Below are 27,549 nucleotides of genomic sequence, written 5' to 3'. Positions count from 1 at the left end.
CGCATTGTAGACAGACGTTTTACCATCAGAGCCACCAGGGAAGTCACATGTGGGATCTTAGCTCTCCCTGAACTGGAAGACAAGGCCTCAACCACTAGACAGCCAGGGAAGTCCCATGCCTTCTTTTCCATAGCTCTGCCTTCCTTGGGGAAGTTGAGGAGCTTTCTAGGGTTTACAATAGTTGTTCTGAACTTTAATCCTTTGTCTCTCAGGACTAACTGAAGCTGTGAGCTCAGGAACACACCTCTATTCTCCCCACTGTGTTCAGTTCAGTTCAACTCAGCACTTAACCTGCTAATGGGCAGTGGTCACCTCTTAGCCAGAGGGCCGTCAAGAATCCCCGACCTGGCCTGGGCACCCTGTCTGACCTGGTCTTCCTCTTCCTCCTCCTGCACAGCAGGTGACCTCCCTTTCAGCTTGCCACTGGTCTGCCCCTAAACGAGGACGCTCCTGTGACACGATGGACCTGCCTCAGGCCTTCTGGGGCCTCACCGTGCGGTCCTGTGTGTGACTGACAGGTGGCCCTACTAAGGCGGGGTTGGTCTTGCACACCCGTGTAGGTGCCGAGCACTCAAAGCTGACAGGCTGGGACTTCCCTTGTGGCTAAGACTCCACACTCCATGTGAGGGGCCCAGGTTTGATTCTTGGTCAGGGAGTCAGATCCCACAGCAGACAGACTGTTTTTGGGCAGGGCTTCAGGCCTGTGCAGGGAGCAGGCCCAGAAACCAAGAGGGGAGGAGCAGTCAGGTAGTCACTGTATTTTATTGGAAAACATTGATATATATTTTTCTTCACAGCTTGAACACAAATATTGCCCGGTTTGGAAAAAAAAAAAAAAGAAAAACCAAAACACTCCGAAAACGTCCACAGCTTCACGCCTACCTGCCCTTACCCTCAGCTCTTGGCTGGGTCTCCCGCTATGCCCCACCCCCTCTTCCCTGGAGGCTGGTGCCACAGGGTGGACGAGAAGATTCTCAAAGCTGGGCAGGTCCCAGGAAAAGCCACTTGATCGACCTGAGGGGTGGGGTGGGATGAGGGTTGGGGGCAGATGAAATGAACGGGAAAAAAAAAAAAATCCAGACGACCGAACTGCCCGTGTTGACTTACTTGTCCCAGAGGCGAAAGTCAGAAGCCAGGTTGCGGATCATGCTCTCCGCTGGGGAGTGTGGGGGCAGGCAGGCGGGCGCGCAGACAGCACAGATGGGGCTGGGGAGCTGCCGAGCCACCACGGGAAGCGGGAGGGGCCAGCGGCCCGGCAGGGCTGTTTTATTGCAGGTTATGTTCTCTTGAGCGCTTGGTGGGGCACATCCTCCCAATCCCCGCCCCTCAGCTAGCCCGGCATGGTTTCAGACAAAATTAAGAGTTTTAAGGAGTATAAAGAAAAAATGGAAGGATGAGTAGCATGTGACAAAGCGGCCAACTCCACATGCGTTCCCTCGAGGGGACTGGGATGCGGGTGGGCGTGGAACGTTAGCACCAGGACAGCTTGAGATCGCTTCGGGAACACGGGATGGGGGCAGCGTGCAGGGGCACCAGGGGAGCTGGCCCCACTCGCCCCGCCTCAAGGAGCCAGTCTGATGCTTCACAAGAGCAGCCAATGGGATCTGAGCGCTGCCCAGCCTGGCCGGCCTCCTCACGTGCTAAGAGCATGCCAGCTGCCAAGACTCCCTCGCCCCCTGGCCTCCTCCTGGGCCACATCCAGGCAACACCGCAGCTCCGGGCCCTCCCCACCACCCTCAGTCCTTCTGGAACGCCGCACTGGGCACTCCTGCCCCGACAGGCTCTGGGATGGGCCCAGGGTATCACAGGCTGGTCGCATGCAACAGCAAAAGGCGTGCCTCTCGCGCCTGGCCCTCCTGAGGGCCTCGGCCCCTCCCCATCAGGTCCTAGGACAGCGCCGGCGGCCACCCCGGCACCCCAAAATAAGATGACAAACGAACAGGAACAAACCAAAACGGACAAGAGCCACCTGGGCTGGAGGAGGAGGGCAGAGGCCCCCTGAAGGGGACTGGGGGGCTCATCTTATGAATGCATCAGGCCTTGGAAGGTGTGAATGGAAGGCGGGAGGGCCGAGAGAAGAGATGGCGGGGGCCTGCAAGGAGACTCGGGAGGAAGAGAAAGAGCAATCATGCAGCTTGGGACAAATCTTTTGTTGCTTTATCAGATTCTCAGTCCATCAACTGGTGTTTGCTAAAACCGGGATAGGCAGGGAGTGTTGAAGAGAGTGCGCGCGCGGGGAGAGAGAGATCGAGAGAACGGGCATCACCAGCTGCCCGGGGGCCTTCACTTTGCAGTCATCATCTGTACAAACTCTGTGGAGAGAAAGACAGGGAGGTCAGCAGACAGCGGGCTCCCCCAGCCCCCGCGGGCACACAGACGGGGCCGGCAGCTCACCTTCATAATTGACCTGGCCGTCCCCGTCAATGTCGGCCTCCCTGATCATCTCGTCCACCTCCTCGTCGGTCAGCTTCTCGCCCAGGTTCGTCATGACGTGGCGCAGCTCTGCGGCGCTGATGTACCCGTTGCCGTCCTGCGTATTGGGGGACAGACGAAGGCTCTGAGCATGAGGCGTTCGTCTGCCTGGCGTTTTCTTGGGGGGCAGTGGGAGAGAGACCCCAGCACATCCGTCCCGGGTGTCAGAGGACAGACAAAGGCTCCGAGCCCGAGGCATCTGTTCGCCCGGCTCTCTCCTGGGGGGCAGCGAGAGAGAGACCCCAGCATGGGGCCTGTCAGTCACCTCCCTTGGCAAAGGCAAGGGCTTCCTGTGGTGGCAGAGCAAGCTGGCAATGGGGTTGGCATTGGAACCTTGCCTCCCAAAGTGGTGACTCCGATTAGGCGGGGTGTTCCGCGAGCCCTCTGTCCTGCTCTCTGCCGGAGTGCCAGAGCCCCCAGGGAAAGCCTGCTCACCTTGTCAAAGACACGGAAGGCCTCTCGGATCTCCTCCTCGCTGTCCGTGTCCTTCATCTTTCTGGCCATCATGGTCAGGAACTCGGGGAAGTCAATGGTCCCGTTCCCTGCGAGGTGGGGGAGGGAGGGAGATGCTCTGGGCCTGGGCCGGAGGAGACGAACCCAGGGCCCTGGTCATCCACCCCGGAGGGCGGCTCCCTGGGGGCACTGGGAGGGGGCTGCCCTCCAGCCCTGGGTGCGGGCTCACCATCTGCGTCCACCTCGTTGATCATGTCCTGCAGCTCGGCTTCAGTGGGGTTCTGTCCCAGAGACCTCATCACTGTCCCCAGCTCCTTGGTGGTGATGGTGCCGTCCCCGTCTTTGTCGAAGAGGGAGAAGGCCTCCTTGAACTCTGCGGTGGGAGGACAGCGAACCCGAGGTGAGGGCACGAGGAGGCCTGAGTCAGGCCTGCCTCGAGAAACAGGAGGCCCAGTGCCAGCCCCAGCCTCTCGCCTCTGTACCGCGGACAGGCCCCTTCCTTCTTTCCAGCGCCCCTCACAGAGCACCTGCTCAGTGACGGGGAAAACTGCCTGCTCTGCCCAGTTCAGAGGACATGGGGGCAAAACGGGCTGACGGTGGCCTTAGAGCCTCTACATTTCTTTTTGGTCCCTGGCTTCAGTCTCTTCCTCGAGTGATGAAACGGACCAGTGTCCTGGAAGGGAGGAGAGCCAAGGAAGCTTCGTCTGAAGTGTGCCAGCCAAGGTCAGCGGGCCAAGAGAGGAAAGGCAGGAGAGACTGCAGGATGGCGCTATGCGCCACGGCATCTCGCCCGATGGGGACAACCAGCCCGGCTCTCAGCTTCCAGAGGAGCCACGTGGGGCGGAGTGTGGGGGCGGCCGGCAGCGAGCACGGCTGATGGACTGTGTGGGGTAGGCGGGGTGGGGGGTGTGGAAGGAGAGGGGACGGCTGCCAAGCCAGGCGGCCGAGGAGCTGGGGGTGCTGAGTGGGAAGGCCACAGCTGGGCCCGCATCAGGAGCGGGAGAAGCACGTGGCTCCTGCCCTCCCACTGGGCCCATTTTGGCACCTGGTGCTCCCTGCCCCCAAACCCTCAGGGAACAGATGCCTGGCAGCCTATTCCCAGAGGGTGTGGGCTGGGGTGAGGCGGCGGACAGTTCGCTAATGGGGATGGGGGTGGCGGGTAGCATGGAGCGTGTGTTGGTGTCAAGCGAGGGCAGAGCTGGGGCTGTGCGTGGCCGGCACAGGAGCCACACGTAGAGCCTAGAGGCTTTGCCCCAGCCTGAGCCTCTGGGCCCTGGAGACCCCGAGTCTCCTGGGGGATGCTGGCGCCTCCCTGTGCCCAGGCCTTGTTGTTCTCAGGGGTCATGCAGGCACCCTGTGCTCAGGATCTCTGAACAACAACGCAGTTCTCTGGTTTTCCTTGGTGGGTCTCCGTAGCCACCCACCTGGGGCCAAAGTTCAGAAGCTGAAAATGTCGGTGGAGGGGGGAAGGGAGGGGAAGAAAGAAGAGAAGGCAAGTCCACTCCTGCCTCCTGGACTTCAGAAGCTGGGCTTTCTATGCTTGTCACATGCAGCCTGTTGACCCTGACAGTAAAGCCAGGTCCAAGGGCTACTTTGTGCTGGCCCATGGCTGTGGGACTTAACTGGGAGCTGGTCCCTGTCCTTTAGAGTAGCTCACAGTCTGGGGGGGCGGGGGAGACAGGACACAGAAACCTTCTCAGCACACAGTACTTCCTGTAGCTGTGGCTTACTGGGCTTTAGGGGAGTCTACAAAAATGAATGACGTGGGACTCAAGGACTTCTTCAAACTTACTGGAAGATACGTGATGGCTCCCTTGTTCATTTAGTTATTTAGTCAACAAAAATGTACGCAGCAACCATTATGCTGCAGGCACCAAAGGCACAGCAGGGACCAACACACAGAAAAGCCCCCAGTAAGGGACTTGTCTAGTGACAGGCAGATGCAGCCGGCAGACATCAGAGATTAATTTCAGATGGTAAGAAAGGCTATTAAGGAAACAGAGAGTAGTGGAAGGCTGTTTATTTGAGATGGGACCAGGGAAGGCCTTTCCAAGATGACATTTGAATCAAGACCCAAAGGAGGAGAAGGAGCTGCCTGGTGCAAAGAGCTGGGGGAAGGCACTTCCGGCCCAGGAAGAAGCGAGTGCAAGCATGCGCGAAGGGCAATGCAGAGGTGGGTGTGACGAGCCCTCTCCTGGGTGGCTCCTGAAGTGGGCCAGGACCCCCGAGGGGAGTTCACCTTCTGAGCCTAACTGGCAAGAGCCAGGACAGATGGCCAGGCTCGCCCTGCAGCCACTGATTAAAAGGCCCGGTGATCCCTGGCGGGAGGGGAGCACAGCCCTGCCACCTGATGAGGGCCCGGCTCAGGACTGTGGGCTCTGGTGTCACTGGCGCGCTCTCATACACGGGAGCTTCTCTGTCAGATGCCCTCCTGGCTGCAGTTAAGACTCAGCTGGGGGTGCAGAGGCATTCGTGCGGCAGGGTGAGGGCAGGAAGGGGGAATGGGGGAGGGAAGGAGGGAAGCAAGCTCACCTGCGATCTGCTCCTCGGTCAGCTGGTCAGCCTGGAAAAGCAGGAAGGAGAAAGTTAGTCACAGGTTGGCACATCTTTCCTTGCTCAGCCCGGCCCCCGCTGGTGCGGCCAGCTCCACATGGCAGTCCATGTACCTGGGCAAGGGCGGTCATGCCAGAGCCAGGACTGGGATCAAGTCTGGTGATTCGGGAGGCTGGAGACCCAGGACCCGATGACACCCCCGACCCCAGGGTCTCCAAGCAGAGTCAGGGCTCTGGAGCCAGCCCCGGCCCAGCTGCACCTGCACTGGTTCCCATCTCGGCGGCGTCACAGCCGCTGGGCGCCCAGAGGCTGAGTGAAGGGAGCAGTTGCCCTGGAAGCCTGATCAAGCAGCTCTTCTAGAAGGCTCCAAACTGAAGCAGGCCAGGCCCAGGGTAGGCAGCCGGCTCTTTCCTAGTTTCTATGTCACCAATGTGGAAGCACCAGGTCCAAGCACTGCGGATCCAACTGGCAACAGTTCTCCCAACTGGTGTCTGTGGAGTGCCTGAAGAGCCCTGGGCAGGCAGGGGGCAGACCCCGCTCTCTTCGCCACGGGGCACCATTCACTCCACTGCTCCTTTGGGGCAGGAAGGGTGAATGCTGGGAGGGGACCGCAGCCGGCATGACGCTGGAGGCAGAGGCTGGAGGACTCAAGTCCCCTCCCCCTGCTGCGCTGCAGTTTGTAGCCCTCGCTGGCCCTGGCCACTCTGGGGCCGGGCCAGTCGGGTCGGGCAGCCCTTGCTGCATGCTGGGCTTGGGGGCGGGGCAGAGGAGAAGCAGAGGCCAGCCTGTCCTGAACCAGCCCAGAAAAGGGATCCTCTGGGGGAGGAGCCACGCGGAGATGGAGCTGAATCCCAACGTTTAGCTTTAGGCAGTAAAAGAGGAATTTTCCTTGGGGTCCGTGAACGCTGCCAGAAGGCATGGCTCGCCCTTGGACCACTGCCCCCTTCCTCATTTCCTCTTACAACTAGGGGAAGGGGCTCCACATCTACAGCAGGCTTCCAGCTCTGAGTCTGAGAGCCCCTCAAACTAAGGCGTGCCACTGTGTGCACTAGCGTTATTCTACACAGAGGTTCTACAACTTCCTTGGGAATCTAGCAAGAGCCCCCCCACCCCCCCTTCTGCCCCATCCCAAATGTGAAGACCAATCACATTAGAACAAGTCTGACATGTCCTTTTTCTTTTTTTCTTTTAAACATAAAGGAAGAAGGACTTGAGGCTAAGCCCCAAATGGGTAGAACAGGAGGGGAAATCAGGGTGATGATTACAGAAGGGAAATGGCTAAGGGAGGGGGAAGCAGGAAGGTAGAGAAGGAAACACACCACACATGTACATTCTGGAAAAGTCCAAAGTCTAAAGGGAAGGTTAGGAGGCCAAATGGAGATGCTTCTGCCTCGCTTTCAAAAGAGACCCAGGGCTGCCAGGCTCCTGCATGCCAGCCTGGCAGCCCCAGGCCCATGAGCCCTTTGCTCCTCTGCTTCCCTTGGCTTCTATGGGCAAAGAAGCCTGAGCTGATCGCCTAGGTCCTGACACCCGAGGAAGCTGCTGGGGGAAATTGAGAAGACAGGATGGGCTTCTGTTGCCAAGGCCAGGCAGTGCCAGGGGCGTGGAGGAGGGCTGGGAGAGGGCTGCCCTCCCCCAGCTTTCATCCTTTCCCCTGGCCAACGTGGTAAGGGCTACCCAACCAGGGCCCTTCGCACCCCTGCCACATCACCCTGGGCAGCACCCGCAGGGGCTGGGGGCAAGGAGGCTGGGGCAGGTCGCTGACTGCCCGAGTGGCGCTGAAGCTGGTGTCTACTGCTCCCTGCCGCCAGGCTGCAACGCGCAGAGGAGGTACTGCCACTGTTCCAGGCTTGCTGCAAATAGGCGTGGCTCTCTGCCGGTAGGGCCGTCACACTCCCTCCCTCCTCTTAGGAGACCCTCTCCCCTGCTAGGGAAGGAAAGGGCCCAGCTCCCAGCTAGAGATCTCAAAGCAAGGCTGCTGCTCAGACAACTGATCACTGCCGGGGATCCCTTCCTTCTCAGCGCTTTTTCCCTTTCCAGATCTGCAGATTTTCAGCTTTCACCAAAAACTACCTGCAAAATAACCCAGCTGGTCCCCTGCTTCCCCATCCCTTTAGGCTCCAGCAAGAGGCTGGACAAGAAAAAAAAAAAAAATCCTGGGGTGGGGGAGGGAAGAGGGTATTATTTCTCTGCCTTGCCCCAGCCCCCAGCCAGTGCCAGGCAGCAGTGTTAGATGAGATCAGAAACCAAGGCCAGGGCCCCTCACCCGGGCCAAGGAGGAGCCACAGGGCTCAGGCCAAAGTCCAAAGCCAGTTAACAGTGACTTGTCCCACCCATACTTTGCTGATTACAAAGGGAAAGAGAAACTAGTGGGGCCAAAGCTCAGGTCTTATTTGGCAGGTGGGGGCCTCCTGGCGCCTGTCAATGATTTGGTGCCCCTTTAGCAAGGCTCTGCTGGGGGAAAATGGGGTAGCGGTGAGAGGAGCCATCAGGCCTGTGTCAGCAAGTATGAGATCTGATACACAGCAGCGCCTGCCTGTTCTCCCCAGCCTTGCCAGGGAGGATGGCTGCACACGGTTCCGAGGCTGAGCCTGGGGGGGCTGGGGGACTGTGGGTGGCAGGGACCAGGAAAGAACTAGTCTGCTGGTTTTCTCTCAAAGCCCAAGCTGTGGGAATTAACAGAAGCACTCAGGGAGGGCTCCAAAAGGAACAAGTGGCCCTGGGGCCGATGAAGGGGTCCCTGTGGAGGTCCTCTCTGCAGCCCCCACCCCGAGGCCACAAGAACAGGCGTGCGATTGTCGCCGACGCCACACTGTACTGCACTGTCATTCGGCACAAGTGAGGAGATGCAGAGCGGTGCGTGGAGCTGGAGACCAAGATAAAACCAGCATTCCTGTTTGGGAAAAACAGCTCTCTGCGTCTGAAAAGGGCAGTGAGCAGGTGAGGTTCAAGGCTTTAAAAGCTGGCTCATTTGATGCATCCCAAACTTTGCTCCTCCCCACCCCCATTTCATGCGGCTTCAGTGCGCAATAGAGGCCCCAACAACTCCGCCCACCTGCTCCCACTGCCGGGTGTCTCCTGCCCAGCCCCATTCTTCCTGGGAAAGGGACCCTTGAGCCACTCCCTCTCGCCTCTGCAGCCCACTCCCCATCCAGACTGAACAGTCTTTGTCCTGGCTTTGCCCTGGAAACTTCCAGGGAGCTACCCACCACATCCACCTCCAACCCTAGGCCCACCTTGGCTGCCATTCATTTTCTTTAACATGTCCCCGGATCGCCTTCCATCTCACCTCCCACCACAGAAGCTGAAGTTCTCTCCCACCCCTCACTTTGAAAACCCACCTCCTCATGAACCCAAATACAACAACCCCCTTCCCCCAAAAAACCCCCAATCTCCCTTCCTAGTTCAATAGTCTTAACCCAATAGGAACCTCAGAACCTTCTCTGGCTGCCCCTGTCCCCCCACCACTGACAAGCTCGGCACCCCCTTTTGACCCCTTCCCCGACTCCATCCTTTTCAGTCCCTGTAGGCTTCCAGGGCATCTTCAAAAGGCTTCCAGAGCATCTTCTAACCTTGGCTGCCACCCACCCCAGGCTCTTCCTTCCAGAGCATGCACCTCACCCTCCTCCTCCTTCCTCTGCAATGTCGGTCTTTGGAGAACCCCCTTTTCTCCCCTCAAGGGTCTGATCTGCAGAAGCGACCCTCCTCCCTGCCTCCTGGGACGGCTCCCCCTCCACCCAGGCCCAGCTAACCACCACCCCCTCTTAGGGAGTTCCCCAGCAGCCCGGCTTCCCTCCGATCCCCCTTCCTTGCTACCTATTAAGACCCAAAATCCTTTATCAGGCCACAAATCACCTCCTTCCCTAGCCAATGGCTCTTACCTCGGCCCCCTGGAATCCAAACACCCCACCTTAGCGACCAAACGCCTCATCCTGGGTCCAAGAGTCCAGATGCTCCATCTTCGGCTCAAATGCCCCCCTAGAGGGCTCAAGTGCCCTTTCTGGGGTCTAGACACCCCACCTGGTACTAACTGTCGCTTCTGGAAGTCCACAACTCCCTTTGGGGAGCCAAACGCCCCACTGTGGGTTCAAATGCCCCCGATCAAGGGGCAGAGAAGGGTCCAGAGCCGCTCTCTGGGACCCAAACCCTCCCCCCACCCCACTCCATTCTGAGTCCACTCGTGCTCTCAGGGGTCCTGCTCCGCCGTGCCCGCCTCAGTGGCCCCAACCTCGGCGGCCCTCAGTCTCACTCACCATGGCGAGAGCCGGGTGTCCGGAGCGCGGGTATCAAGGTTCCTCCGGCGGCGGCAGCAGCTGCAGCAGCTCGAGCTCCGCCGCGCGTCTGCGCCTCCACACTCACTGCCTGCAGCGCGCGCCGCCGCGCCGCCGCCGCCCGCCCCAACGGTCCCTCAACGGCCGCCGCGCGCGCCCCGCCTCGCCCGGCCCCGCCCCGCCCGGCCCGCGCGCCGCCGCACTGCGGCTCCCACGGATCCCTCCGCGCCTCTCTCCGGACTGTCGGGCCCGCGGCTCTCTCACTCCTCACAGAGTTGGGTTTATGGTCGGCCGCGCGCGCGCGCGCGCACCCGTCGCGGGACTACTTTCCGTCGCCATGCGCCCCGCCCCCTGTGCCCACTCTACATTCCTCCTCGGCGGAGGGGCACTGCTCGGCTGGCGCGTGATGCGTCCCTGTGTGACACGCGCGGCTATTGGGTCCGGGCCACGGCGGAAATAAGAGCGCGGTGCCGATTGGTCTGGCCTTCCCTGCAATGCGTCAAACTGGGGCGAGCCACTGTGTGGTGGTGGTGGGCAGGCTGAAATGTGTGACGGTGTGGAACCGTGAGGCGTAACGAGGGGAAGGGGGAAATTGTGTGACTGTTAGAGAAGCAAATACATCGTCTTCGTGGTCAGGGAATGGTAAAAAGGATGGCGGAAGGTGCAGAAGTACTTTCTTGGTTCTCCCCTCCGACAGATGGAACATGGTGCAATCCAAAATGCTGGTCTGGAAGCCCCGCCCCCAAATGGGCCCTCGGGGTGGCGGGGTCTTCAAGGTTCAGCTTTTAGCCTGAAAGTTCTGCTCTTCGGCCGTCGGGGCAGGTGTCTTCACCGTGAGACACACTCCACAGGTGTGCGAAGCCCCTGTCCTCGCTTCACTTCGCTTATAATCGGTTCAGGGTCTGTGAAACGGGCTGTTCCAGGACAGCCCTGGGAACAAGGTATTAATTCAGTCATTCATTCAATAAGCCTCAATGCGGTGCCTGCTGTAATTCAGGGACCGGTGCTTGGCTGGGAGGGGGAGACCAAACTTCCCAACCATTGTCTTGCTGTCTTGCAGACCACTTGAGTCTTGCACTCCTTGTTCCAGGGTTCCAACCACAGAAGGAAGAAGAGTGGGAAAGTTAGCTGAGACTATTTACTGGCGCTCAGAAACGGCAACACCCCCCCCCCCCCCCCCCCCCTAACTTCTCTTGTTTTGAATTAGGGCTATATTTGCGTCTGTGCTCTGCCCCCTCTCGGTGATTGGCTGACGAGTGTCAAGTGAGTCCAGCTGGACCAATCTTTATGTTACACCTGGAACAGGATGTAGGCTGAGCCAATGAGAGGCCTTCCCTGGGTTTTTGGATCTAGACTTTTGGGGGCAGGAAGTCTTTTCCTTCTGTGTGGTGAGGCTGTGAAGAAATAGATCTGGACCTATCTATGCATATTCAAAAGCAGAGACATTACTTTGCCAACAAAGGTTCGTCTAGTCAAGGCTACGGTTTTTCCTGTGGTCATGTATGGATGTGAGAGTTGGACTGTGAAGAAGGCTGAGCGCCGAATTGATGCTTTTGAACTGTGGTGTTGGAGAAGACTCTTGAGAGTCCCTTGGACTGCAAGGAGATCCAACCAGTCCATTCTGAAGGAGATCAGCCCTGGGATTTCTTTGGAGGGAATGATGCTGAAGCTGAAACTCCAGTACTTTGGCCACCTCACGCAAAGAGTTGACTCATTGGAAAAGACTCTGATGCTGGGAGGGATTGGGGGCAGGAGGAGAAGGGGACGACAGAGGATGAGATGGCCGGATGGCATCATTGACTCGATGGACATGAGTCTCAGTGAACTCCAGGAGTTGGTGATGGACAGGGAGGCCTGGCGTGCTGCAATTCATGGGGTCGAAAAGAGTCGGACACGACTGAGTGACTGATCTGATCTGATGACCTTTTGGAAGGAAAGTTATGACCAACCTAGATAGCATATTAAAAAGCAGAGATTATCACTTCGCCAACAAAGGTCCATCTAGTCAAGGCTATGGTTTTTCCAGTGGTAATGTATGGATGTGAGAGTTGGACTGAAGAAAGCTGAGTGCCGAAGAATTGATGCTTTTGAACTGTGGTGTTGCAGAAGACTTTTGAGAGTCCCTTGGACTGCAAGGAGGTCCAACCAGTCCATCCTAAAGGAGACCAGTCCTGGATGTTCATCGGAAGGACTGATGCTGAAACTCCAATACTTTGGCCACCTCATGAGAAGAGTTGACTCATTGGAAAAGACCCTGATGCTGGGAGGGATTGGGGGAAGGAGGAGAAGGGGACGACAGAGGATGAGATGGCTGGATGGTATCACCAACTCGATGGACATGAGTTTGAGTGGACTCCGGGAGTCAGTGATGGACAGGGTGGCCTGGCATGCTGTGATTCATGGGGTCGCGAAGAGTAGGACACAACTGAGCGACTGAACTGAACTGATGACCTTTTTCACACCCTAGAGGAGACAATAAAACTGATTCCAGGGAGAAGCGATGAAGAGGTGGAGTGCCGTTTCCTTCCCTGATTCCAGCTTGAGGCCAGCTGCACACTATCATGCCAGGATTTTGATTATATGAGTTATTAAAAATGTCCCATTTATCCCAAGCTGGTTTGAGTTGAGTTTCTGTCACTTACAATCAAAGAATTGTGATGGATGTGACCCAGGCTAAACTCTGTCTTGGTCGTCAGCGTTGGCCCTGAAACAGAGAGGGCTAAGGACCCAGTCATCATTTGCTGAACAAATAAGCAAAGGAAGTCACACACATGCTCTCTCTCCCTGTTTCTCCTGTCCGTGTCTTTGAGTCTCAGTTTCTACCAGGAAGACCTTAACTTCTGAATTACTTAGGCCTACGAAACAGTAGATGTACTACTATCAGCACGTTTGAAGACGTACTGTGTTCCAGGTACCATTTCACCTGCTTTGAGTGTGTTAGTTCATATAATTCTTACAACCTCCCTATGAGTTTGTTACTTTCACTTTCCACCTTTTGAAAATGTTTTATTGCCACTGGAATTAGATGAGATCAGAGAGGTATAAAGCCTTGACCAAGAACAGAGAAGTGAAGTAGCTTGCCTATGGTCACACAGTAGGAGGCAGAGTCAGGATTTTAATGCCAGCAGTTTGACTGAAAACCCCACACTCTTAACCACATTATACTACAGGTGGGAGAGATCTTGTTTTCCATTATCCATTTTCTCTGTTTTCCAGCCTAATAGAATTTTAGCTGGGCACATTGCCATCCTAAGTAAAAACGACATTTCCTAACCGTCCTTGTGGTTATGAGTCCTCATTTGACGGAATTCTGGCCCAAAAGGATGTGAGCAGAAGTAATACGTGAAACTTCTGGGTATAACCTTAAAGGGACAGGACATACCTTCCCTATTCTTCTTGCCTGCTGGTAGAGCGGCCATGAGACCAATGGTGACCATACTCACCTGGGACTTTGATGATTTTCCTGAGGAGAGCCCACTTTTCCTTCCCCAGGGTCAAACTTTTATTTGAGAGGGAAATAAACTTTTATATTGCTTAAGCCACTGATATTTTGGATCACTTGGTTATAACATGTACATGTCCTCTCTTTGGTTACTGCCCTTGTTTTGGTGGAAGCCGACTTGTGCCTAATTTAGTGAGAGGTCATGGGGTTCAGGTGTTAACCAGTCATCATGTCCTACTTCCATTACCTCTGATTGCTTCAGAGCCAATTGTATGACTTTTTCTCTCTTTTTTAAAGTTTTTTTGTATTTTTTTGCATGTGTGACATAATTTACACTCAATAAAATACCACAGATCTTAAGTATTCAGTTGAATTGTGTACACCCATGTAACCACCACCCAAGACAAGTTATAGAACACTTCCATCACCCCAGAAGTTAGATCCCTGTGGCTCTTTCTAGTCGATTCCTGTTCCCCTCAAGCAACTATTGTTCTGGCTTCTGTCATTGGAGATTAGTTCTGCCTGTTCTAGAATTTTGTAGAAATGGAATCCATATAGCATGCGTTTTTCTGGTCTTGGCTTCCTTCACTCAATGTAATATTTTTAAGCAAAAGTTGCATGGAACATAGTTAACACTGAAATATATTTTTTGTTGATCTGGAACTCAAATTCAACTGGAGTCCTGTATTTCTAATTGCTAAATCTGATGATCATAATGTCAAGGCACTTTCTTTCCAGGTTTGGGAAATGATCTTAAGTGACCTTACAGGGGACCAACAGGCTTTGCGGTGTCCTATGCTACAGCCCGGAAAGAATCGTGACAGCAGATTCAAGTTTTCTGAACTTTAGGAACGATCAATTAACTAAAGCTCAACCCCATTATTGTCAGGGAAATTCAAGTTAAAATCACAATAATACACCAGTCCACATCCTGGCCAGCCACCAAGCCATAATGCTATCTGTTGCTGGGCCCACAGCAGCATCTGGTGGCCTTGTTCTTTCTCTGGCCTCATCTCCCTGTGCTCTCACCTTCACGCTCTCAGCTGCATCAGCCTCTCTGCTGTTGCTGGAACACATGTGGCTGATTCCTGTGTATGAACCTCTGGATTGCTTCCTCTCCTTCAAATGCTCTCCCCACAATAGTCATGCGGTTCGTCTCCTCCTTAGCTTTGTTCAAGTGACACGTCCTCAGTGATGGCCTCCCTTGATCATCCCATTTAAAATTGTAACTCAACACTCCAGACTCCCTTTCCTTTGCCTTATTTTTTCATAGGCATGACGGCCTTCTCAACTATGATATACTTTTCTTATTTATTCTATTTACAGTTTGATTCTTCCACTGGAATACAAGCTCCATGAGGTCTGGTCTTCTTTTTCTTTTTAAATTTTTGTTTATTTATTTACTGTTGCCTGTGCTGGGTCTGCCTCGCTACATGGGCTTTTGTCTAATTGCAAACAGCAGAGGGCTACTCTCTGGTTGTGGTGCATGGGCTTCTCATGGCAGTGGCTTCTCTTGTCATGGAGCACGGGCTCTACAGTGCTGCGGGCTTCAGGAGTTGTGCCTGGTTTCATCAGTTGCAGCTCTCGGGCTCTAGATCACAGTATCAGTAGTTGTGGCACACAGGCTTAGTTATTCTGCAGCATGTGGGATCCTCCTGAGTCAGGGGTCAAACCCGTGTCTCCTGCATCTGCAGGCAGATTCTTTACCACCGAACCACCAGGGAAGCTTGGGTCTAGTCTTTCTATTTTATTCATTGTTGTATCTTCAGTACCAAAAGCAGAGCCAGGAATATAACAAGTGCTCAGTAAATATTTTAAAAAATAACTAGATAAAAATGGGGAGGTGGAAATTCTCTTGCAGTGCTGCTGGGAGAATATGTTGATACAGAGACTCTAGTGAGTGTCCCATTGAGAACAGGCTAGGTTATAGTACAGTAACAACTGCAAAAACCTCAATTAACACAGTAAGTTTCTTTCTCACTCACATAAAATCCACCAAGGGTCTTAGTCTCTCCATGGGACAGCTGTCCTCCCTGTGGTCACTCAGTGTCCCGGGCTCTTTTCTGTCTCCTGAAGTCCTCTGTGTTGCTACAGCAGGGGAAGGGAGACTGGAGAATGTCCCAGGGAGTTTTCATTGTCTTAGTCGAAGTGACATCTGTCACTTCAGCTCACATTTCATTGTCCAGAACTGGCCACACGGTCCCATGTCACTGCTGGGGGATAGAGAAGTGTATTTTCTTCTGTGCCTCAGAAGAAGAAATAGGAAACAGAATGTGGTGACCATATCATGGTCTTGGTCATGGAGAACTAATTGACCACCTCTATAGACAACTCGAACATGTACATTTGCTAAAAATCTAGTAATTCTGCTCTTAAATGTATCCTTGGTCATTTCTTTTTTTTTTTTTTTAGTATATGTGCTGCCGAAGCAAGCACTCCTTGGTCATTTCAAATTGTTTTTTTGTTTGTTTTGTTTTTGGTTTTTCTTTGGCCATGCCCCATGGCTTGTGGGATCTTAGTTCCCTGATCAGGGATTGAACCTGTGTCCCCCGCAGTGGAGGCATGGAACCCCAATCACCGGACCAGCAGGGAAGTCCCTCAAATTGTTTTGGATGAGCTTCACAATAAGAACCACATTTTACATCATAACCCAGCCATGTTTCATATACATATATATATATATTCAGAAACTATATATTTAGTCTGAAACAAAAATTTCAGAAACAGAACTTATTCTTATTATGGGCAAGGCACTCTTGATGTTTTTGAAACTATTCCATTTCATGTTTCAGAAGTTATGCTCATTGTGACCTACTGATTCTACTTTTTAAAATTCTACCTCTTTGCATTATAATTATTGCTCCAAGTATCCTTAAATTGATCACCTATCTGTAATTACTACCACATTTTTCTTTAAAAATCTTAATGGTTGTCTCACGTGGTCTGGAGGCAGGTGAGACCAGGATTGGTTCAGTGGCTCAATGATGTAACAAAGAGCCCAGACTTTTTTCCCCTTCTGCTCTAGTATCTTCAGTATTTTCTGTCTTCAAGCTCATTGCTTGAAGACAGAAATATGGTGGCAAGATGGCTGCCACGGCTTCAGATCTTACTTCTCAAAGCAGTAACTGAAGTCAGGATAGAATGGAATAAGATTCTTTCATTTCTCTTTATCAGAGAGAATAAACCTTTTCTCAAAACCCCTTCAAGTTTTATTGGCACATAATGGATCACATGATTACTCCTAAGTCAATCGCTAGCAAACAGGAACAAGGTTTAGACCAATCAGGCTTCACCTTTTGGGGCAAGACTTGCTTTCCTTAGTACACTGTCACCTGACGCCTGGACAGTACTGGGGTTGGGTTAGCGCGAGAGGGATGTGTGGTGGGAAAAAGGTCCACCCCGTGGAAATGGTTTGGATTTTTCTTGGGAAATTCCTGGGGGGAAAAAAAAAAAAGGAGGAGAGTTAAGTTGTCTATGATATGGGGAAAGACTCTTAATCCCCTTCTTTGTGTGTGTGTGTGATAGTCGCCCTCAGTCGTGTCTGACTCTTTGTGATCCTAAGGACTATAGCCCGTCAGGCTCCTCTGTCCATGGGATTCTCCAAGCAAGAATGTTGGAGTGGGTTGTCATCCCTTTTTCCAGGGGAATCTTCCCGACCCAAGGATCAAACCCACATCTCCTGCATTGCAGGCAGATTCTTTACCATCTGAGCCACCAGGGAAGCCCAAGCCCCTTGCTTGACTTGTTTCTATTTTGTCTCCAAACGTTTTCTCCCAAAGCAGTTTCCTCAAATTCACCTTCTTCCTCCCGAAGCTGACTCATCCCAGCATTACTGCATGAGGGCATCCAGGGCTGGAGGGTTGGCCCTACTGTCATCAACGTGTGGCTTCCATGTCTGCACCCAAGCAGCTGTTACAGTCGCTAAGTAGCCTGTTACTTCAGTCATGTCTGACTCTTTGCAACCCCATGGACTGCAGCCCTCCAGGCTCCTCTGTCTATGAGGAGGCATTCTCCAGTTAAGAATACTGGAATGGGTTGCCATGCCCTCCTCTGAGGGATCTTCCTGACCCTGGGATCAAAACTGTGTCTGTTTCCTGCATTGGCAGGCGGGTTCTTTACCACTAGCGCCACCTGGGAAGTCCCAATTAGCAGGAAGGCAAAAAAACAGGCCAAGAAGGGCATTTAGGGACTTCCCTGGTGGTCCACTGGCTAAGACTCCATGCTCCCCAGTGCACAGGGCCCAAGTTTGATCCCTGGTTAGGGAGCTAGATCCCAGATGTTGCAACTAAGAATTCAGATGCCACAACTAAAGATCCCACATGCTGCAGTGGAGATCGAAGATCCCACCTGTTGCAACAAAGACCCAGTGCAGCCAAATAAGTAAATAAATAAATATATCTTTAAAAGAAGAGCATTTAGGATTGTCACTGAGAAGATCAGTAGTTAGGGTAAGTAATTCGAGATGCTGTAACAAACAAACTGCTAAGTCTCAGTGTCTTAACACAAAACTATGTATCTCACTTACACGATGTCTAACACAGCAGTTCCTTTTAGGCAGATGGTCTACAAGGCCCCGGTTCCTTTTCTTTTATGGTCCTGCTCTCCCCAGCAGGTTTCCCAGGTGGCGCTAGCAGTAAAGAACCTGCCTGCCCATGCAGGAGATGTAAGAGACACAGGTTAGATCCCTGGGTCAGGAAGATCCCCCAGAGGAGGCATGGCAACCCACTCCAGTATTCTTGCCTGGAGAACCTCCATGGACAGAGGAGCCTGGTGGGCTACAGTCCACAGGGTGGCAGAGTTGGACACGACTGAGCAACTGAGCACACACGCATGCATCCCCTGCACACTCAGACTTCTCTTCTGGATCCTCTATCCAGCCAGAATTTGGGAAAAGAGAAGGCACAGAGCGTCATGCGGTTACTTGTCCTGAAAGCAGTGCATGTATTTTGACCGTGTTTCATTGGCTAGAACCCAGCCCCATGGCCAGCTGTAACTGCAAAAGAGTTACTGGGAAACCTATCTGGCCATTTGCCCAACAAGAGGAAACAAGATTTGATGGACAGTGGACATTTTTTGCCACAGGAGATGACCCAGACGTTCCAAACGTCACTTCTGCTTGCATCCTGTTGGTCTAATATTGTTCATGGCTGCTTCTAGCTATAAGAGAGGCTGATTGTGTAAAACTGATACTTTATGGATTTCTAAAACTATGATCGTCTTAGCTTTAAGAATTAATTTTTGGGAAGAATTGGCATGTTCTCTTTTGAAATTTCCTCATTTGACTCCTACTGATGTGGGATTGGATTATTTCTAGGTATTTTAAAGTATTTTTGCTGACAATGTGAAAGGAGCCCAATTTCCTACAACATTCTCTAGCAGCCCAGGATCTATCGACATGATGAGTTTTTATAAGTGATCTTGAATCCAGCCTCCTATTGAAAGCATTAGTTGCTCAGTCATATCTGATTCTGCCATCCCGTAGACCATAGCCTCCTCTGTCCATGGAATTCTCTAGGCAAGAATACTGCAGTGGATTGCCATTCCCTTCTCCAGAGGATCTTCCCGACCTAGGGATCGAACCTGGGTCTCTCACACTTCAGGTAGCTTCTTTACTGTCTGAGCCACCAGAGAAACCTCCTATTGAGGTTGATTCTAATACTATACCAGTTTGTTCTCTGGATTATTTCTAGGTTACTACAGATTTACTTTTTTGCTCAGGGCCATTGCTGCTCAAGATATTGTTCTTTCTTCTTTTTGCTTTTTGGCCCCACTGTGCAGCATGTGGGATTTTAGTTCCCTAACCAGGGATGGAAGCTGCGCCACCTGCATTGGAAGCTCAGAGTCTTGACTGCTGGATCACCAAGAAAGTCCCAAGACATCACTGTCTCTGCCATCACGATGCAACCTTTCTTAAAGGATGCTCTGTTTTTGTCTCCAGGATTTTCTTCCAAGTCACTGTCACCCATGCCCAAGGTTAGATGTGTGCAGAGAGCCAATGACATCTGCAGGTTGACTGCTACCTGACTAACATTTGTCGAAGAGGAAGACTTTAAAATGAGCAACCAAGAATCAGTATTATCCATGGATACATTTATTTATATATTTTCTGGATCGTTTGATAATAAGTGGCAGGCCTCACGTCAGATTACCTCTAAATGCTTAAATGTGAATTTCCTAAGAACAAAGACTTTTGCATATGGGATCACAGTGTGTGTGTTGCTTAGTCGTGTCTGACTCTTTGCAACCCCATAGACTGCAGCCCATCAGGCCCCTCCATCCATGGGATTCTCCAGGTAAGAACACTGGAGTGGGTTGCCATTTCCTTCTCCAAAAGGAACTATAGAAAGAAAGAAAGTGAAGTCACTCAGTCATGTCCGACACTTTGCGACCCCGTGGATTGTAGCCTACCAGGCTCCTCCATCCATGGAATTTTCCAGGCAAGAGTACTGGAGTGGGTTGCCATTTCCTTCTCCAATGCAACCATAGTACAATGATCAGAATCAGGAAATTCAGCAGTGATACAATAATCTAATCTACAGACCTTTATCAAAGTTTGTCAGTTGTTCAAAAAATGACCTTTATAGCAAAAAAAAAAAAAAAAAGGTTTGTTTTAAACCTTTAATTTACCAGTCAGGATGACATAGTCTATTTAGTTATCATATCACTTTCATTTGGAACAGTTCCTTGACCTTTCTTTTTGTTTTACGACATTGACGGTTTTGAAGGTTTCATGTCAGTTATTTTGTAGACTGTCAGTTTGGGTTGGTCAGATGTTTTCTCACAACCAGATTCAGGTTATATACTTTGAAAGAAGAAAAATTGTTGTAAAAGTCATTCTGTGTCCTCAGTGCCTCTTATCAGGAGGCAAACAATGCATTTTGTCCCATTACTGCCCATGGTGATGTTTCTCACTGTAAAGTTACTCTTTCTCCCTTTGTAATTAATAACTAATCCATAGGGAAATACTCCAACACTGAGTGAATATCAGTTCTCACCAAACCTCCACTTGCTCTCTTTAGATGACTTCATTTTCCCCCCACAGATTGCTTTTCAAGAACCATCCTAAAAGATGGGATCTAAATTATCCAGTCTAAAAGATGAAATCCCCAAACATACATGTGGATGCGTCTTAAGTCACTTCAGTCGTGTTCAACTCTATGTGACCCCATGGACTGTAGCCTGCCAGGCTCCTCTGGCCATGGGATTCTCCAGGCAAGAATACTGGAGTGGGTTGCCATTCTCTTCTCCAGGGGAATCTTCTCAGCCCAGGGTTTGAACCTGGGTCTCCGTCATTGTAGGCAGATTCTTTATCATCTGAGCCACCAGGGAAGCCTCACAAGTACAGAACTCTTCAAAGGCATGGCTGCGATGAGTGCTTTTCTGTCTTTATATGAATTATATATAAATCGTAAACCCTCATCATCTTTTTCACCCCAGAAGTGTAGGACAGCCTAATCTCCATCCCTCCATTAACCCTCTCCCAGGACATAAATGATGGGTACTACATTCAGCAAAGATGCTCCCAGGCGTCCACATCCGTGTCTGTAACCACTAAATAGCAGTGCACAGGACCATTCGCACATATTTCTGCCACCTTCTTTTCTTTCCTGGCAAAACTGTCACAGACATAAAATTTCCGGAGGGGGTGGCTTTGTACTCTGCGAACTCATTGCATGTCTCACCTTGGGGCAAGTGTCGTTGCTTTATTCCATTCATATGGTGAGCATCCCAGCTTGTGGGCAGTTCTGATGGGAAACTTGTCATCCGGGGACCGTGAACCTGGATGGCACAGTTGTATCAGCTTGGCTCCCCCCGTCCCAGGGGCTGGGACCAGCTCTGGCACTGATGGAAGCAGACGTTGGCCTTGGCGGACCTGAAGCACCCGCCAGCAATGCCAATGCCGGTTCTTCCTCCAGATCCCGCTCTGATTCATACACCTGGCGCCCCAGTCTTCCCCAGGTCCCAACTGGATATTCTTTTGATTCCCACTTTTAAAATTAGGAAAGTAAGGTTACCATGGACCAGGGATACATAGATAGTGGCAAAGCTTGGGTTTGGGCACTGGCCTGCCTGGCCCCAAAGGCTGGGATCTTGTTGTTGTTCAGCCACTAAGTCACGTCCGACTCTTTGAGACCCCATAGACTGCAGCACGCCAGGCTTCCCTGTCCCTTACCATCTCCCTGAGTTTGCTTAAACTCATGTCTATCGAGTCAGTGATGCCATCCAACCGTCTCATCCTCTGTCGCCCCTTTCTCCTCTTGCCCTCAATCTTTCCCAGCATCAGGGTCTTTTCCAGGATTTTGACTTTGATGCTATTCTGCTTCTGGAATTATCCATGGACTTATCTAAATGTCTTTGATAAGCTATTCAATAAAAGGCAGATCCAGCCCATGAATCCTTAAATATTCTCCCAAAGAGATACTCTCTCCCCAAATGACACCTTTTGTCCTCAAAACAATTCTTAAGTTCTTGGATTCTTAGGGTTTCAAGACCAAAGCTAGGCAGAATCTTCATCCTCCCATCTCCCCCCCAGTAAAATGTCCCCTCCTCCTAGGGAGGGGGTAAGGAGAGATCCACGGGGAGATTTCACTCTGCCCTAGGCTGCCTTCAAGAGTATGGCAGATTTTCTTTTCTGGAAATGGCTGCAAAAACCGTCTAGGCTGCAGCAAGGTTTCTAGAATCTTGCTACTCCTGCATCAAGACTGGAGTCTGTGTCTCCTTCCTCGGGAACTGAGAGAGCCTTGGTGACTGCCTTGACTAATAAAGTGGAAGTGATGTTATGTAATTCCAAAGCTAACTCATAAAAATGCCACACACTTCCGAGCTGTTCTTCTGGGACACTTGCTCTTGGAATCCAACTGCCATACTGTAAGGAAGCTCAAGCAGCCAGAGGAAGAGGAGGAAATGAAGTCTCAAGCCCTCAGTTCCAGCTGAACTTCTCAAATGAGTGTGAGGACACACTCAAATGAGTGTGGCATTTAAAAAAAAAATTTGGCCATGCTACACAACATGTGGGATCTTAGCTCCCCAACCAGGGATCTAACCTGTGTCCCCTCCATTGCAAGTGCAATCTTAACTGCTGGATGGCCAAGGAAGTCCCCCTGAGTGTGCCATCCTGAAAGCAGGTGATGTCATGTGGAGCAGAGTCCTGTCATTACCTTCCCTGAATTGCAGTTTTGTGAGCAAAATGAATAGCTGTTGTTTTCAGCCACCGGGTATTGGGGGTGATTTGTTACGCAGCAATAGATAACTGTGACACACACGAAAAACTAAGTAGCTACCAGTTGTCTCTCGGTCTCCACAAGGAATTGGTTCCAGGATCTCTCCCCTGACTCTCCCATTAGATGTCAAAATCCTGAGATGCTCAAGTCCCTTACATAACATGGTATAGTATGTGTGTAGAGGCCATGGACGTTCTCATGTAGACTTTAAATCATCTCTAGATTACTTATAATACCTAATACAGTGTATTTGCTATGTAAATAGTTGTTGGAGCAACTATTCACACATTCAAGCTTTTGCTTTTTGGAACTTTCTGGAATTCTTTCAAATATTTTTGATCTGAGGTGGTTGAACCCATGGACGGGGAACCCATGGATACAGAGGGACTGTAATCAGAAAATGGCACAGCTGTTGCCTAGGTCCAGAAAACATTTTTTGCACCGAGTCAAGGCCACACTCTCATCCAAATCCTTCAGAAGAGCAGAACCCTTGGAGTCAGGCAGGCACGAGTTATCAATCAGGAGAATTTAGTAAGATTATGTATCTCAAGTGCTTAGCCAAGAATATAGCATGTAACCGGTGCTCAATAACTGTTAGTCACAATTTACTAGGACTGTTCTATGGGTGGATGTGGAAAGTCTCTTGCTGGATATTCTCTCTAGAAGGTAGGCTGGGAGGCTTCTGAATCTCACCACACTTCCTTTGGGCTGAATTTCTCTGCCTAGAGTCAGAGAGCTTGCATGCTCACTCAGTCATGGCCGACTCTGTGAAACCATGGACTGCAGCCCATGGATTGTAATGGAATTTTCCAGGCAAGAATACTGGAATGGGTTTCCATTTGCTACTCCAGGGAATCTTCTAGACCCAGGAATCGAACCTGTGCCTCCTGTGCCTCCTGCACTGGTAGGTGGAGTGTTGCCACTGAGCCACCTGGGAAGCCCAGAGTCAGAGAGATCTAGGTTTAACTAACTTGAGCCTCCTCCAGTTTCTGGCTGTGTAACTTTGTGCAAGAGATTTAACCTCTCTGTTTTTGAAGTCCACATCTGCAGAAAGTCAAGAGGTCATATTCCCTTCCTAAGGGGTTGCAATGAAGTTGGCTAGTGTGGAAGGCTTAACACAATGCCTGGCATACAGTAGGTGTCCATACTGTGTGCTGAGAGAGGAGCGGGTATTCCCTCCATCCTCTGCAGAATCTCCAGGGATCTTCGTCCTCGCTCTGTCCTCCACCTCGAGTCTGACCGGCTAAGTGGTGGTGGTGAGAGGTCCAGAGAGAAAAGGAGGGGTGGGGTTCTTCTAGCCGGGTCAGCCCTGTTGTTCTCTCATTTCCCAGCAGCGGGCGCTCTGATGAAGTTAGGATTACAGCTCATCTCCATTGCGGTGACCATAGCTAGCCCCGTCTGTGCAGATCTGACTGCACGCGGCTTTGGCTCTCTTAAATGAGACAGGATTCTCAATGTCTGTCTTAAAATTAAGAAATCTGGCAGAGTCACGGGCCTTTATATTCACTATATTTGTGGAAGAAAAGTGCCAACCATCCTCTTCTGATGGAGAGAGAAAACCGACAAGTATTTATTCCTTTTAATAATAGAGATGATGTTATCACCATGGCAACAAATGATCAAGGAAGACAACCAATCAGAACTGCAGGTTTCTCCCGGAGGTTATTTTTCTCAAGACATGGCAACAATTTTTAGGAGACTCTCAGAGACTCTTTTGTTCAACTTATCCTTCAAGGACACTCTTAAATGAACAGACCAGGTTGGTGACAGGAACTCAGCCTCCAGGTTGCACAGGAAAACCAGATGGGTGCTCTCAGTTTGCTTGCTTATGGGATGGATTCTTTAGATGGTTTATTATGCAAAACAGCATCTCTGTGTGTAGCTGCAGGGGAGAAAGGACATCTTTGCCTCTTTTTTACATTTTAAACATTATTTTTATTAAAAATTTCAAATCACTTTTTCACACTCCCTTGGTTAATAGTTGGGGACTTGCATGTTAAAGAGCTGGTTCTGAATCTCTTGGGTTGACATCACAGAAAAAAGCAGCACCTTGATCTTGGACTTCTCAGTCTCCAGAAGTGTGAGAAAATATATGTCCGTTGTTAAAGCCACCCAATTGAGGGGATTTTGTCATGGAAGCCTAAGCAGACTAAAATATTGAGTTCCCTTCTTCTGCCCATAGTCTCAGTGGCCCACAGACTAACACACACCTCTCTTTCACCTCTGTCCCCTAAACACTCCTGAACAAGGGATTTTGTCCCAGATCAGTCTGAGTGGGTAGAGTTTGAGAAAAAGTTCTATTTTCCTAGAATTCTTCTCTGGTTGAGGCTTTGTCATAATAACCAGTCTTCATCTTACTCCCTTTCCAGCTGTGTTATGTACACAATAAAAATACACACACAGAAACTGAGCTCTGTAGAGCTGCAGCTTCTCAACAGAAGCTCCTCTAAGTATTTTGAACAGAGAAAATTTAATGCAGGAGATTTACTAGCAAGGTGTCCATAGGGTCAGAAAAGCCAGAGCCAGAAAGGATGGTGGGGGCAAAAAGAAGTAGCATATATCAGTCCTTTGTTCCTTTTTTATGGCTGAGTAATATTCCATTGTAGGGCTTCCCTGGTGGCTCAGTGGTAAAGAATCTGCCTGCAATGTCGGATGCAGTCTGTGGTGTCGTAAAGAGTCAGACATGACTTAGCGACTAAATAACAACAGCGTTGCATTCTATGGATATGCCGAACTTTGGATTTTTAAAAAATATTTATTTATTTGGCTGTGCTTGGCCTTAGTTGCGGCATATAGGAGCTTTTCGTTGCAGCAGGTGGGATCTAGTTCCCTGACCAGGGGTGGAACCCAGGCCTCCTGCTTTGGGAGCCCAGAGTCTTAGCCACTGGACCACCAGGGAAGCCTCCTGCCATACTTTATTTGTTTATCTGTTGATGGCCATTTGGGCTGTTACTACCTTTTGGCCATCATGCATAAGGCTACAATGAACATAAGTATGCAAGTTTTTGTTTGAATACTTCAATATTTCTGTTCTTGGGTGATGAAAAATGCTCTAAAATCGATGGTGCTGATGGTTGTGCAGCTCAGGGAATGTACCCCAAGCCACTGACTAGTACACTTTCAAAGGGTGAGTTTTATGGTATGTGAATTATATATCAATTAAGCTGTTACAAAAACCCTGAAAACGCTCAAACTTAATTTTACATTTACCCACATACATTTATGATAGGAGGCAAAGCACACAAATTCTTCCTTCACAGGTCTGGACCTTTCATTCTCCAGGGCTTTGTCACAGCAGGATGCCCTTGTGTGTGTACCTGTGTGAGCTCAGTCGTGTCTGACCCTTTGCGACCCTGTGGACTGTAGCCCGCCAGGCTCCTCTGTCCCTGGGATTTCCCAGGCAAGAATACTGGAGTGGGTTGCCGTTTTCTCCTCCAGGACATCTTCCCCACCCAGCGATGGAACTCGAGTATCTGGCATCTCCTGCATTGGCAGGCAGATTCTTTACCACTAGCGCCACCTGGGAAGCTCTTATGGTAGTTGCTTTTCTTACATGGCAGCTCAAGTCTCCAAGTGTTCTTGCCTGGAGAATCCCAGGGACGGGGAGCCGCTGTCTATGGGGTCGCACAGAGTCGGATACAACTGAAGCAACTTAGCAGCAGCAGCAGCAAGTCTCCAAGAGATCAAGATGGAACTGCTTGTCCTCTTAAAAGCTAGGTCCTGGACTGGCATAATGCCACTTCGGTCATATTCTGTTGGTCAAAGCAATCAGGTGTTCTGGCCCAATCAGTCTAAGATTACCAGGAATGAGTCTTTTGTATTATTTATTCAGTTCAGTTCAGTCGCTCAGTCGTGTCCGACTCTTTGCGACCCCATGAATTGCAGCACGCCAGGCCTCCCTGTCCATCACCAACTCCTGGAGTTCACTCAAACTCACGTCCATCGAGTCAGTGATGCCATCCAGCCATCTCATCCTCTGTCGTTCCCTTCTCTTCCTGCCCCCAATCCCTCCCAGCATCAGAATCTTTTCTAATGAGTCAACTCTTCGCATGAGGTGGCCAAAGTATTGGAGTTTCAGCTTTAGCATCAGTCCTTCCAAAGAACACCCAGGAATGATCTCCTTTAGAATGGACTGGTTGGATCTCCCTGCTGTCTAAGGGACTCTCAAGAGTCTTCTCCAACACCACAGTTCAAAAGCATCAATTCTTCGGCGCTCAGCTTTCTTCACAGTCCAACTTTCACATCCATACATGACCACTGGAAAAACCATAGCCTTGACTAGACGGACCTTTGTTGGCCAAGTAATGTCTCTGCTTTTGAATATGCTATCTAGGTTGGTCATAACTTTCCTTCCAAGGAGTAAGCGTCTTTTAATTTCATGGCTACAATCACCATCTGCAGGGATTTTGGAGCCCCCAAAAATAAAGTATGACACTGTTTCCACTGTTTCCCTATCTACTTGTTTTTGCTAAGTCACTTCAGTCGTGTCCGACTCTATGTGACCCCATAGAAGGCAGCCCACCAGGCTCCCCCATCCCTGGGATTCTCCAGGCAAGAACACTGGAGTGGGTTGCCATTTCCTTCTCCAATGCATGAAAGTGAAAAGTGAAAGGGAAGTCGCTCAGTCGCGTCCGACTTTTCGTGACCCCATGGACTGCAGCCCACCAGGCTCCTCTGTCCGTGGGATTTTTCCAGGCAAGAGTACTGGAGTGGGGTGCCATCGCCTTTTTAGGGCTACCATCATAGTGTCTACAACTTAAATAAATACAATCCTGCTGTTCTCCCACTGACCACCAGATAGCGCACTGGATGTAATACTAATACTTGAGGCTGGAAAAACATTTGGGGGTATAGCTCAGTGGTAGAGCGCATGCTTAGCATGCATGAGGCCCTGGGTTCAATCCCCAGTACCTCCATCTTTGTTTGTATTTTGTGCTTCCCTAGTGGCTCAGACGGTAAAGAATCTGCCCGCAATGCGGGAGACCCAGATTTCATTAGATCCCTGGGTTGGGAAGATCCCCTGGAGAAGGGAATGGCTACACACTCCAGTATTCTTACCTGGAAAATTCCATGGACAGGGGAGCCTGGCAGGTTACAGTCCACTGGGTCGAAAAGAGTCAGACAGGACTGAGTGACT

The 27,549-nt window shown here is 50.9% G+C and overlaps 1 protein-coding gene, 1 long non-coding RNA gene and 1 other non-coding gene across 3 annotated transcripts; 2 read left to right on the top strand and 1 right to left on the bottom strand.

Annotated features, from left to right (window-relative positions):
- Positions 1 to 743: 743 nt before the first annotated feature.
- On the bottom strand, positions 744 to 9,933 carry CALM3 (calmodulin 3). The gene is made up of 6 exons (XM_061388760.1): positions 9,732 to 9,933; positions 5,458 to 5,488; positions 3,155 to 3,298; positions 2,908 to 3,014; positions 2,395 to 2,530; positions 744 to 2,312 (listed from the first exon to the last, which is right to left on the bottom strand). Exons 1-6 carry the CDS (start codon positions 9,732 to 9,734, stop codon positions 2,284 to 2,286), a joined length of 450 nt encoding a protein of 149 aa, XP_061244744.1. The 5' UTR covers positions 9,735 to 9,933; the 3' UTR covers positions 744 to 2,283.
- A 99-nt stretch (positions 9,934 to 10,032) lies between these two features.
- On the top strand, positions 10,033 to 12,361 carry LOC133230826 (uncharacterized). Its single transcript, XR_009730975.1, has 2 exons — positions 10,033 to 10,690; positions 10,957 to 12,361. It is a non-coding gene; the product is annotated as an uncharacterized LOC133230826 (long non-coding RNA).
- Positions 12,362 to 27,256: 14,895 nt separating this feature from the next.
- On the top strand, positions 27,257 to 27,328 carry TRNAA-AGC (transfer RNA alanine (anticodon AGC)). The gene has a single exon. It is a non-coding gene; the product is annotated as a tRNA-Ala (tRNA).
- Positions 27,329 to 27,549: the final 221 nt, after the last annotated feature.

The sequence above is a fragment of the Bos javanicus genome, chromosome 18 (assembly GCF_032452875.1).
Source record: "Bos javanicus breed banteng chromosome 18, ARS-OSU_banteng_1.0, whole genome shotgun sequence".
Taxonomy (NCBI): domain Eukaryota; kingdom Metazoa; phylum Chordata; class Mammalia; order Artiodactyla; family Bovidae; genus Bos; species Bos javanicus.
Note: the sequence above shows the minus strand (reverse complement) of the source record. Positions and strands in the feature narration are given on the sequence as shown.

What these genes read in the sequence shown, in the direction of transcription:
- CALM3 (XM_061388760.1), bottom strand. An exon ending in GACCGAGGAGCAGATCGCAG is followed by an intron (nt 3,299 to 5,457) that starts GTGAGCTTGCTT and finishes CTCCCACCGCAG; the next exon opens with AGTTCAAGGAGGCCTTCTCC. An exon ending in CAACGAGGTGGACGCAGATG is followed by an intron (nt 3,015 to 3,154) that starts GTGAGCCCGCAC and finishes CCCACCTCGCAG; the next exon opens with GGAACGGGACCATTGACTTC.